Source organism: Epargyreus clarus, unplaced genomic scaffold (genome assembly GCF_041222505.1).
Source record: "Epargyreus clarus isolate Ecla_fem2 unplaced genomic scaffold, WU_Ecla_fem_2.2 ptg000034l, whole genome shotgun sequence".
NCBI lineage: Eukaryota > Metazoa > Arthropoda > Insecta > Lepidoptera > Hesperiidae > Epargyreus > Epargyreus clarus.
Genome location: NW_027332239.1, coordinates 4,710,490 through 4,723,554, shown reverse-complemented (window position 1 = coordinate 4,723,554; position 13,065 = coordinate 4,710,490). Strand labels below are relative to the sequence as shown.

The window sequence follows — 13,065 nt, the reverse complement described above, 5'->3', positions numbered from 1 at the left end:
ATATTTTTGATGAACATTTTTCACAGGAATATTTTTTTTGGCTGTCGTAATGACATTTGACCATTTTCGTCGATGTCGACTGGCAACACTGGCCGCAGGAATTTTTTTTCAGTTTTACGAAAAATCGACTTCATCGACCTGAAGGAGTGGTGGGGGGTGGGTTTGATGTATGAGTGGAATTTTTTGTTTGCCTCCGTGTCTATGGGAAAAATCTGAAACTTTCAAAATTCAAGATGGCGGCCGAGCTGGATTGGGCAACTTTTTTTTTTATTTTGCACCTATCCAAGATCGGTATCGTTACCGGCTAATTTGAGGGCGACTGATACGATGAAATTAGCTAAAGTTGAAAAAACAAGATGGCCGCCGAGATACTTGAGTTTGAAATTTTTCATTTTTCGAGGTGTGTTCGCGGGGTGGCGCTGATGTGTTTTTTTAAATATTTTTTTGATTTTTTTCGTTTTTTTTCTCGGATATATGCTCAATTTTATCAAATTGGATTTATTTAATTTTTTAACCAGATGGCGGATCGTTCGTCAGGCAATTTGTAAAATGTATGAAAAATCGCATTTTTTTAAGTGAAATATTTTGAGGTTGGCAACATTTCAGCGAATCGCCTTGTATGGGGCGGTTGTGGAGCGTGACTTGAAGTATTGCCAGGTTTAGGATTTTTTTTCTTCGTTCATACTTTTTTTGGAACTTTCCATTCAAAAATGTAAAAAGTAGAAGGAGAAACATTTTTAATGAAAATATTTTACATGGGTATTTGTCAGGGGGGTCGTAATGACATTTGACCATTTTCATCCAAATTAACTGGCAACACTGGGAGCTAGATTTTTTTGTTCACTTTTTTGACATTTCGAGTAGCCCAGCCTAAACTATTGGTGGGGGGTAGTAATAATGTATGAAATATTTTTTCGGTATATTATGGTGGTTATAGGAAAAATGGGAAACATACAAAATTCAAAATGGCGGCCCTCCTGCGATTTTCAACTTTTTTTTTATTCTGCGCGCCTATCTGAGATTGGTGTCATTTTCGGCTAATTGTAGGACGACTGTTACGATAAAATTAGAAAAAATTGGAAAAACAACATGGCCGCCGAGATATTTGGGTTTGAAATCTTTCATTTTTCGAGGTGTGTTTGTGGGGTCGTAGCGCGGTGGTTTTATTAATATTTTTTCGATATTTTTGATTTATTGGCCGGATTGTATCCTCAATTTTATCATATGGCAATATTTTTTTTTTTAATCAGATGGCGCACCTTGTGTCAGCCATTTTGTAAAATGTACGAATAAATGCATTTTTCGACGTGAAATATTTTGAGGTTGGCAATATTTGAGCGAGTCGCTTTGTATCGGGCGGTCATGGAGCTCGGCTCGAAGTGTTGCCAGGTAAAGTTTTTTTTTTCATCGTTCATACATTTTTTGGAACTTTTCATTCAAAAATATAAAAAGTAGAAGGAGAAATATTTTTAATGAAATTTCTTCACAGGACAATTTTTTTTGGGCGCCGTAATGACATTTGACCATTTTCATCTTAATTAACTGGCAACACTGGGATACAGAATTTTTTTTCGCGATTTTCACTTTTTGAGTACTTGGGCGGAAACCGTAGACAGAGCATATAAGTAATGTATGGGAGATATTTTTTATTTCAAATGGACCCTATGTAAAAATTCGAAAATCCAATGTTGCCATATACAAAAAAAAAGTTTTCATACAAATGCATTTTCTACAGGATTATCGAAGATTTCAGGCTGTTACCAACATTTGAGGTCATTTTTTTGTATGAGGCGCTTAATGGCAGTTATAAACTGTACCAATGTGTAACAAAATATTTCAGTGTTGCCATACAAAAAATAATAATTTTCAAACATGTGCATTTTTGTATGTCACATTTCAAGCTGTTGTAAATTTTTGACAACGTTATAATGTATGACGCGTTTGTATGTACTAATAGACTGCACATTTTGGTAAAAAAATATTTTAGTGTTGCCATACAAAAAATATTAATTTTCATACATATGTATTTTTGTATGTAATATTTCAAGCTGTTGTCGTGTATTGGTAACATTAGAATGTATGAGGCGTTTGTACGTACTAATATTGTGCACATTTTGATTAAAAAATATTTTAGTGTTGCCATACAAAAAATAATAATTTTCATACATTTGTATTTTTGTATATGGTGTTTCGGGCTGTTGTCTCCCTTTAAAGACCACCACCACCATGCCCAGCATCACTAAACGTCAGTTTTCTGTATGAGGCGTTTAATGGTACTCATAGACTGTACAGATTTTTGGAAAAATATTTCAGTGTTGCCATATAAAAAATAATAATTTTCATACAAGTGCATTTTTGTATGTCATATTTCAAGCTGTTGTTTCCTTTTGATGTCATTCCAATGTAAGAGGCGTTTGTAGATACTAGCAGTTTTAACATTTGGGTAAAAGAATATTTCAGTGTTCCCATACAAAAAATAATAATTTTCATACATATGCATTTTTGTATGTCACATTTCAAGCTGTTGTATATTTTTGACAACCCTATAATATATGACGTGTTTGTATGTACTAATAAACTGCACATTTTGGTAAAAAAATATTTTAATGTTGCAATACAAAAAATAATAATTTTCATATATATGTATTTTTGTATGCAATATTTCAAGCTGTTGCCTTCTATTGATATCATTAGAATGTATGAGGCGTTTGTAGGTACTAATATTCTGCACATTTTTATAAAATAATATTTTAGTGTTGTCATACAAGAAATAACAATTTTTATAAATAGTTATTTTTGTATGTAATATTTCAAGCTTATGTCTCCTTATTATGTCTTTAAAATGTATGGCTTATAGACAAAAAAATCACGACCCAAATTCTTGGTATTTTGCAAATATTAACTCATATCTTTTCCAAACAGCCCCAATCAGAATTAATAAAACTTCAATATAGGGGAAAAAATGTAAAAAAATTTTGCACGCAAAACTAAAGAAGACAACCGTTCCGCGAGCTGCTTTAGCAGCGAGCGCACACAAGCGATACCTAGTTTTTATATATAAAATCGAAGTAGCAGACATCCACTCCATGTAACGGTAACTAGCTACTGACGCCCATGAACATCTGTAATCGGCCCCTTCATGTAAATAAGATTGGAGTAATGCCTGAGGTCAGCACTGTTGCTACCCTTGAGGTAATCTCGGATTACCACATCCCTCAAACCAGAATACAGCAGCGATTTTCACTGCTGCCAGTAAGATAGTTAGGTAGTTAGTTGTGACAATAGTGCTTCCGGAAGCTAATATCAATGGGTTGTACCACCTTGAAAATTAACTTAAGAATGTTTGTAGAATATTAAGTCATTAATATCTACATGGTGTTACTTTTAACCAAAACTATGTTTTCTCTTGCAGGTTCCCATGTCATAATAGATTCATAATTCTCTGCGGGCGGAATATAGAAACTGAAGAGGATCCCCAGAATATAGAGTATTATTACGATACATAAATAAATAAGAAGCGCATTCATATAAAAATACAACCACATAGGCACACGAAAGATATATAGATATGATCATTTCTATGAGTTACGGATCTACTTTGTAACAAAATCCGAAGTTTCGTGCGAAGTTTAGGATATCTGTTCTGGTACACTAACAGTTTCGGACGGATTGACGTAGAATGACCGATATTTCTTATTTTATTTTACGGACAAGACTTAGACTCTGTTAATATCTTCATTGAACGTGCCAAACGAGGCTTGGAGATAACATCGTATTTTTCTACATAATATTTGAGAGGCCCCGACCCGTGTACGCGGCAATTTTACGATAAATATAAATAAGTTAATACACATTGTACATGAGATTACTATTTTGTCTGCCGCGCATACGTCTGTTGCTGTACATGCACGGCATGTTCTCATAAGCCAGTAAATAAATGTTTGAACTTGCTTCATCGGAACGTCAATTTAATTTGGGACTGATTTGAAACTTTATTGATCTATACAGGGTAACCCAAGAACCATGTGCTAAAATTCAGTAAGGCGAAAGTGGTAGAACTCTTTGTGGTTCGACTCCGGCGGCACCACCACCACACCTATTTCTACCTAATAACACCAGTGTTAGGCGCTGCTGTGTTCCGTTTTGAAGGGAGTACAGGTAACAGGAGGAGTACAGGTGTAGTAAGGGAGACATAGTGTGACGGACCTGAGGTAGGAATATCTAATCCTATCTGGGGTTGATTACAGATGTCCATGGGCGGCAGTAGCCACTTACCATCTGGTGGACTGCATGCTCGTCTGCTACTCCTATATTATAAGAAAAGGTTCCGAGAAGTCTGTGAAGTTTGAAGTTTGATTCCGCTTTCGACTTAACTCTGCTTATAACGACTTGTATTAATAATCAATCTATCCAGTACTTTACCTACCAAAGATGGAAATTAAAATATTTCTGGCATTCTCATTTTTGATCTTTTGCAGGAGAAAATTGCATAGATTGATTACATATGCTATTCAGAATCAATATATTTAATGCTATGTCTACAAAAGATCAAAATTTAAATATTTTTTACAACTAGAAATTGGCAAATTTTCATTTCTCGTGGGTAAAAATTTCATTGATCGATTTATTAATAATGGCGCAAGTAATCTTTGTCGCATAGCAATAACCAAAAATATGTGCCGTCGATCCCCGACCATGCAGAACTAAAAAATAAATCACATTTTTGTTCTGGTTATGATTATGTACTTCACTAAATAAGCATTTATTACATTAAGCTTACAAATGTAAATAAATAAATATATTTAACGATGTCATATTTTATTTTAATATCAACATTTGTAATCAAGCACAAAAAGTATTATCAAATCAAATCTTTTTTTTGTTTTTTCAAAATAGATTCTTTACAGAGCACTTTTTGAATATCAATACAACTACCACCACTTTACCTACCACTTACTACCTACACATTTTTACAATGTCAAATTTGTCAGTCAGTTTTGTCAGTCAAATAGTCACTTAGTTTATAGTACGCTTTTTTACATAGAGTTAGTTTATCGTCATGTTTGAACTTTTTTCTGTGAGATTCAAAATGTTCAAATGTGGTATTTTATTGTAGTAGCGAATACAGTTACCCTTGAAACATCCAGCCACCTTACATAATCTATGTTTAAAAATTGCTAATTTATTTCTACTTCTAGTATTAAAGTTATGGTGGTTACTATTTTTTTCAAACATATCAGTGTGTTTTCTTATATCTATACTAATATTATAAAGAGGAAAACTTTGTTTGTTTGTTTGATTGTAATGAATAGGCTCAAAAACTACTGGACCGATTTTAAAAAATATTTCACCATTCGAAAGCTACATTATCCACGAGTAACATAGGCTATATTTTATATGAATTATATTTGATTTATTTTGAGGCGGTACAAAGTTTGCCGGGTCAGCTAGTACATAATATTTTCATAGATGTATTGACTATGTTATTGTTAGTTGACTATATTAAAGTTAGGTCACAGTTTGCGCGATAACCACGTGTAGACAAAAGAAGAAGCAAGTGGACAAATGACCCGAAGAAGACAGCGGAATACCGTTGAACACCGAATATTAAGATTTAAGGTGGTAGAATTCTCTGTAACTTCTGAAACTGTATTCTGAAACTTCGGTGGTTCTGCCTATTTTTTATATATAACATAGAAGTAGCAGACGAGCTTGCAGTCCACCTGATGGTAAGTGGCTACTGCCGCCCATGGACATCTGTAATCAACCCCAGATAGGATTAGGTATTCCTACCTAAGGTCGGCCATAGATGCGCCGCTACTCCTGACTAAGCTGGAACGCCTTGAAAAAGTATGTCTCCCTTACCTCACCCTTAAAACCAGAAAACAGTAGTGCTTAACACTGATGTTATGAAACAGAAATATTTGTGGCGGTGGTGCCGCCGGAGTCGAACCACAAAGGGTTCTACCACCTTGAAACAGGCACTACCTTACAGGCAGTAGTTACTTACCATCAGGTGGTGCATGATGATTTGCTACAGTCTTATATAAGAAATAGAATTTGCAAAAGGTTCCTAATGTGTCGTTATTATAACCGTGCAATAGAAATGAACGGCTTTGAGCCGCCGGAAAGTTTTTTAATATAACCAACCGCGACATAATTCCGGCTAAATTCTACTGGGGTTTTTGAAAAAACTTCCTGTAGGATTATACGCCATGTGCGACTAAACGTTTTGTTCAAGTCTTCTAAAATAAATTGAAATAATAATTGTCATGAACATACAAAAGAAAAATGCATTATTGTCACTTTTTATATATTTTTTTTCTTTTCTAAAACCTTAGCGAAAGGTAGCTGTAGTATTTAAAGATATTGCAACAATGTAGGTATGTTTCAGCTTTGTCGATATTTTATCGATACATTTAAATGCCACTACTTCGCTTATTCACATTTGTGTTTGTAAATGTGTACTGTTACTTTGATTTGAAGGATGCGAAAATGCATACATACATGAGTATAGTACCCTTACCATGAGTTTTTACGTTTAGACAAATATGACTGTTTTGGTATTTGTTTACGTATTTGCCCATACAATTTCCAATCAGAGCCCCTAGCGGATTGTATCAGAACTATAGTGTCAGTAACGTAACATTAAATGTTTAAATTGACAAATGGCGCTTTATGTTTTGTCTCTCTTTTTTGCGAACATGTGAGGCAGACAGAAAGACTTGAGCACTTACTTATTGTTACGTTTACTCAGTCTACTAAGCAAACGGAACAGAATAATGGATTGAGTAAACGTAACGTAAAATTGTGGGATGTTTTGAAAACTCATGGTAGGGTACTGAGTATAGAAACTTTCCAACTTAGTCCTTAGGGTACGAACGCATTTGTGATCATCTAAATCATAATTAAACTAATACTTCCGGCACTAACGTAATCACAAGGTGCCATTAGCAACTTTACGGACGAGAAAAGTTACGGCGCATAAAACCATTTTAAACACATCCGCATAGCAATCTATTACATCGCTTAAAAGCAGCATGTTGCCCCAATTGTCACTATTTAGGCAACATTTCTTTGGAAGGGATTCACGCTGCGCCACAATAAATACGGTGGGTCTACGGACAATGGATATAGCTTGTTACCTGGATTTACTGACGCGAGCTAATCACGGCAGTGTAAACAAAATAGGTTTTGTGGGGCGCGTTAACAGAGTTGGAGCGACGCCAATTAGCGTATACAAAGTCTACGTTAAAGTGAATCGCTATTTTTAACAGAAGTTGGATTTATTCGAACCTAGACAATGATAATCCTTGATAATGTAAATATGTGTCTATATCACTAAATGTATTTCGTTTCTCTTATTGTATATCGGTGGTCTATTTAGAATAAAATGTAAACAAAAATTTGAAGTTATGCACATTTTTGTTACTTTTGGTTAAGTAATATACTGTAATATTTTGAAATAGGCCAAATGAGTTTCGCCAGCAATGACCGTGATACGAGTACGTTTCACTGATTTGAAAAAATGATAGCATTTTTTGCTAATGGGTATTTATTTAAAATCATTATAACGTTCTTGAAAGTTCACGAATAGTGTTTTAAGTAATGACGCTTATTTCACCAGTTTTGTATAGTGTAAGTTTTATGAAAATTGGTAAAAAGTATGGGGGTTGATCAAAAACATATAAATAAAGTTATTGATCCTTATAAATAAAATTACCGTTTCTAGCTATACACACCGCAGGTCTTATTATTGAGATTATATATTTCTTAAGAAACTTCTCTACTAAAGTAAATAGGTGAATGGCACTTATAAACAAAAAAATGTAATCGTATAGTGCGTTAACTGAAGTGAAGCAATGTTAATTACTGTATAATTTACGCAGATATGACAATACTATCATACCACCGGTGGTATACGAAGAATTCAAATTCCTTGAGAATTGACAAACTTATCTCGTTATTAATATTTACTCACATAAGTTAATTAAGCTTAAATTTATAAGAGTTTTGTATTATACAAACATTTATGTGATGCATTAACCGAGCTGGAGTAATGCCAACTGCTGCGGATTTCAAGAGAATATGACAGAACTTTGGTAACAATAAATGAAGTAGCATTCTGTTGAAGTAAATACTGCTGCCGATATAGAAAATAGACATTACTTGTTACCGAGAATTCTGACATACACTAATAACGTGTAATTGGAGAAGATTTTGCGGGATGCGTTAACCGAATTGGAGCAAAGCCAATTATTGCAGATTCCGAAAATATGACAAAACTATAAGAACAATAAAGAAACTAGCATTGTGCTGAATAAACAAAGCCGTTGAAACAATGGATATTGCTTGTTACCTGGATATACTGACGCGCTAATCACGCTAGTGCAAGCGAAAAAGAGTTTTGTGGGACGAGTTAACCGAGTTGGAGTAAGCACAGTTGGAGCAACGCCAACTGCAGATTTCACAAGGATATAACTGTACACAATGGTAAATCAAGAAATTTATGAAGTAGTAGGTATATGAAAAGAAAGTATACTTCATAATTTGCTATATATTATGTATTGGCTAAACAGCAAATCTTCACTATGGTTCAGTCTAATATTCCAGTTGGATTTAATATTACACTAAATTTCAGTGGGAACTTTAAGATAAAAAGTATATCAATATAATGTAGAAATGCATCATTTTAAAAAATAACAAAAAATAAAACTGACTTCTATGTTACTACAAAGTAAAAAATAATTCAAATAAATGTTGGTTTAGTACATAGTTCTGAAGTCGGCGCTCAATATATTTCATTGTATGACGGTCCAATATGTCCACAAACTTAGGAAGATGAACTTTATATACGAAGGTGATAATTGATAGATATTTTAAATATATCTAATAAATTATTTAGCAAAAATAATAAGTGTCCCATCTATAGCCGATTAGAGTTACTGTCAGTTTAAACTAGCCTCAAACTTCTTATAACGTCTTTAAGCTACACTAAACCCTATAAACTAGTACAAGACGTTGCTGAAGGGCTTGTGGTGTTGAAAAGAATTTACTGACTTAAAAACTATTTGCTCACTTACTCTTAGCTTAAAATTTGTTTAACGCCTTATACTTTTTACACTAGTCACTAATACTCATAAAAAAGAAAATCTAAAGAAGATATTTATCTTGAAACAAATCCAAAAATCCACATGTTATACACACATTTTACTTCTCCATAAGACAAAATCATATTTTTCTTTACAATATATTGATAGGGACGGCCCATGTCTGCACGGTCGTGTTGCAGAAATTTGGCTACAGATACAAACCGAAATTGTCACCTCGAAGAATGACAAGTCGAAATCATAGACATTACAAATCTTTAATATCATTTAAATCTCTTAAATATGCAGGTTTCACGATGTTTTCCTTCACCACTTTACCTTGCACTACAATAAATATCCCGGTAAAATGAACACAGCCGCACGTTACCAGATACCACAGTGGCGAGCTAATCACGCCAATGTAAACAAAAACCATTAAGTTTTTGTGGAGCAAGTTAACGAAGTTGGAGCAACGCCAAGTATCGCAAGTTGCACGCTTATTACTTAACAAACTGGCTATTAACACTGTAATCAGTATTATTAAACAAATAGTTAACAGTTGTACCTAATAAATAGTTCTTTTTAAGTCTTGTTTCTCATTTTCGGCAAACAAGTACCTCTGAAAGAAATCTGGTTTACAGTCGTTACTATTATGTTAGTTTAAAAAATTCTAATGTACACAAAAAAATCTTCATATTAAAATTAGAATGATCGTTAACTAAGAATGCCATATTTTAAAGTATTTAAGCAATTAATATCAGTAATGAGTAGTAATGACTATGTTGATAGACAACAATATCCTGTGATGTGATGTGATTAATAATTTTAACATATTAATCTGTTCCGAAGAATTATCAGCAATATATTAAAATACTTGTAACATATAGAAATATATTTTATACAAAAAAACAACTCATAAATGATGTATGAAGGCACCTTAATCGAAAGAAACAATATATCTTCCAATTATAATATTATTATTAAGTGATATTATATCTTAAATTGCTTATCTTTTGCCATTTCGCAACAGATTATTCTGTCATTGAAACGTTATTCAATTATTCTATAATAACTTTGTATTATTCCTATTCATAGCGATAAAAGCTATTTCCCAGCACAAAGACTCTGAGAATAGAAAAATCTTGCGATACAAGGAACCGAGGATGCGTTGTTTTGATGTGAAACGTTCTGCATTTATTCAAATTGCATTGTCTATTGCACAAAGTTCTTCATACGGCGAAGCAGAGAAGCAAAGCAACTAATGGTGCATACAAAATAAAATATTCTATTGTAATGGAACAGCACTGTGCAGTTTCACTACAGTTTGACTTCATAAATAAATAAAATAAATCTCGAATAAATTTTAAGTAAAGAAGAGCTTATTTAAATCATTAGTGTGTAATGATTAAATAAATTATTGTTTATTTGAAATAAGTTAAAAACGTTGAGAGTGGATTGAAAATATTAGAATTTTGATTTTACTCTTGTATCAATTATTATCTAGAATAAGCAATTATCTAGATTTGTCAGGATTTGAGACCTATGACGCTCTAATCTAGACGATAACCTTAATAAAACTATCCCAGCAACAAAAAAAAGACCAAAATGGAGAACCAATTTCTACAGAAAAATCATCCTATTACTTAAAATTAGATGGATCTAATACGCAATTGCTATCTACAAAGTAAAATTATTCGCAGATTTCTTTGAAACAGCTCTTTTTAGGTCAGGCCGAAGATTTCCAGCGATCCGTAGTATCTCTTTCAGTACATTTGATTATCATATTTTTGTACCCCTCTTCATTGTTCCCTCGCGGTTCCGTATGGCTATTTGCATATTGAATTCGGATATAGTGCTCAAATTTATTACGCCCTTCGAATATATTGTGGTGTTATGGTTTGAGCACACTACCTAGAAGACTTTTTTGAGTAAGCTTTATTTAAATTCTATCATTTTAGGCGTACGCCAACTATTTTTAAGACCTTGCCTAAGCTGCTTTTTATTTTTGAGTAAAAGTCTCAACCACATCGTTCCAAGAGCTTCAATAATTTATTCGTGCAGCAGAATAATTGTTTGAAGGCGGTTTTATGCCTTAGTAAATAATCTTTATATTAGTATGATATAGCTTACTATACTACTTACTTCTACTTACTTCTAATACTACAGGTACTGCATAACCGCAACGGCTACATAATCGCGCAAAACTGCGGTTTCGTGAGTTTTTGAGTTTGAAGGTGATAGAACCCATTGTGGTACGACTCCGGTTGCACCACCGCCTCACCTATTTCTGCCTATTAATAGTAGTGTCAAGCGCTGTTGTGTTCTGGTTTGTAGGGTATGGTAAGGGAGACATACTTTTTCGAGGTGTTCCAGCTTAGTCCTCAGGGGTAGCGGCGCATCTGTGGTCGACCTCAGGTAGGAATATCTAATCCTATCTGGGGTTGATTAGATATGTCCATGGGCGACAATAGCCACTTACCATCAGGAGGACTGCGTGCTCGTCTGCTCCCATATTATAGAAGAAGAAAAAAACAAAATAGTTAACGCTGCGGCAGCGGAAGAAAAACGATGGTTTTCACGTTAAGACAGTACCTGGATGACCAAGCTTCGCTCGTATTTTTTTAAAAGGACGTTTTCTAAATGACACCTAGCTAGTTCGATTTATCGCCCCCGAAACCCCTAAATACAAAATTTCAAGAAAATCGTTGGAGCCGTTTCCGAGGTCGTTGATATACGAGTATATATACTGGAATTGTTCGTTTAAAGGTATTAGATACACTGTATATTCCATCTAAAGTATTGAAAAACCGCACTCTAATGTGCTCACGCCCTAAACATACGCTGCACGCAATTTATTTGTTTTACGGCGTATGTTACACAGAGGAATTGGCAAGAATTGTTTTTTCTATATGTAAAACTGAAATAACGATTATGGGCGGGTATCAATTTTTATTTTCATTTCCGTCGAGTGGAATTGTAGCAACGGCAGTAGTTGTATATTTTTTCAAGTACTGTCAATATTGCATATTTCGTGTATTTGTATATGAAGTTCGTGGTTCCACCGCAAAGCGCCATTCGTACGCGTACTTCTGCTTCATAACAGCAGTCTTAAGGGTTGCTATCTGGTTCGTAGTGTTGTGGTCCTCAACCCATTATATTTCCACTACTGGGCACGAGTGTTACCAACTATTCCATAGACCTACAACGAATATGACCTATTATAGTTGATCTTTACATTATAATTACATATTTACATTGTGATTATTACTATAATTATTAATTAGCATGTTATTTTTTTACTGATTTAGTAATTTTAAATGTAATTAGTCGATATTTTACTTTCAGTGATAAAACTATATTAAAACGGTAGAAGATTATTAAAGGCTATTCGAGATACGACCATGATGTAGGTGTAGAATAAACAATGTGTGTAAAAATCATCTCGGTGTTTAATTGTGCACAACTCACGACTGTAACAGTTAACAGGAGTCTTCTCTTAGAATAAGAGCGGTTATGCCATAGTCCATGTGCGATTTCAGAGATTTAACACACCTTTGTGCCTTTGAGAACTTTTTTAAAGAGCCCTCAGACTTGTTAATCTTCATGATGTTTTACTTTACTTTTACAACCGTTGGTTATTTATTTCTTATACACACTTAACTTAAAACAATGATGGTATCTGGGACTCCATCCTTGGAACTCCCGACTGAGAGATCGAGTTCAACTCCTAGGCTACCTTGATGCCTGGATTCAACAGGATAACAAAGGCATTCGGACTTAGACCAGTACCCTTAGTATGAGTTTATACGTTTTTACAAAAATGACTGTTTTTGTATTTTTTTTTCGTATTTCTTATACATTTCCAATCAGTTTTGATCAGTTCGCTAGGGGCGCTCATTGGAAATGCATGGGCAAATACGTAAACAAATACTAAAACAGTCATTTTTGTAAAAACATAATAATTCATACTAAGGGT

General features: G+C 33.9%; 1 protein-coding gene and 1 long non-coding RNA gene across 2 annotated transcripts in view; both read left to right on the top strand.

Annotated features, from left to right (window-relative positions):
* Positions 1-4,163, top strand: part of LOC140756008 (uncharacterized) — a 32,610-nt gene extending 28,447 nt beyond the window's left edge. The window contains exon 23 of the mRNA XM_073091399.1: positions 3,413-4,163. Within this exon, the coding sequence (XP_072947500.1) occupies positions 3,413-3,506 (94 nt within the window). The 3' untranslated portion in view covers positions 3,507-4,163. The remainder of the gene's footprint in view (positions 1-3,412) is intronic.
* LOC140756010 (uncharacterized) overlaps positions 1-4,809 on the top strand; it is a 165,982-nt gene extending 161,173 nt beyond the window's left edge. The window contains exon 2 of the long non-coding RNA XR_012103858.1: positions 4,177-4,809. This is a non-coding gene — a long non-coding RNA (uncharacterized LOC140756010). The remainder of the gene's footprint in view (positions 1-4,176) is intronic.
* Positions 4,810-13,065: the final 8,256 nt, after the last annotated feature.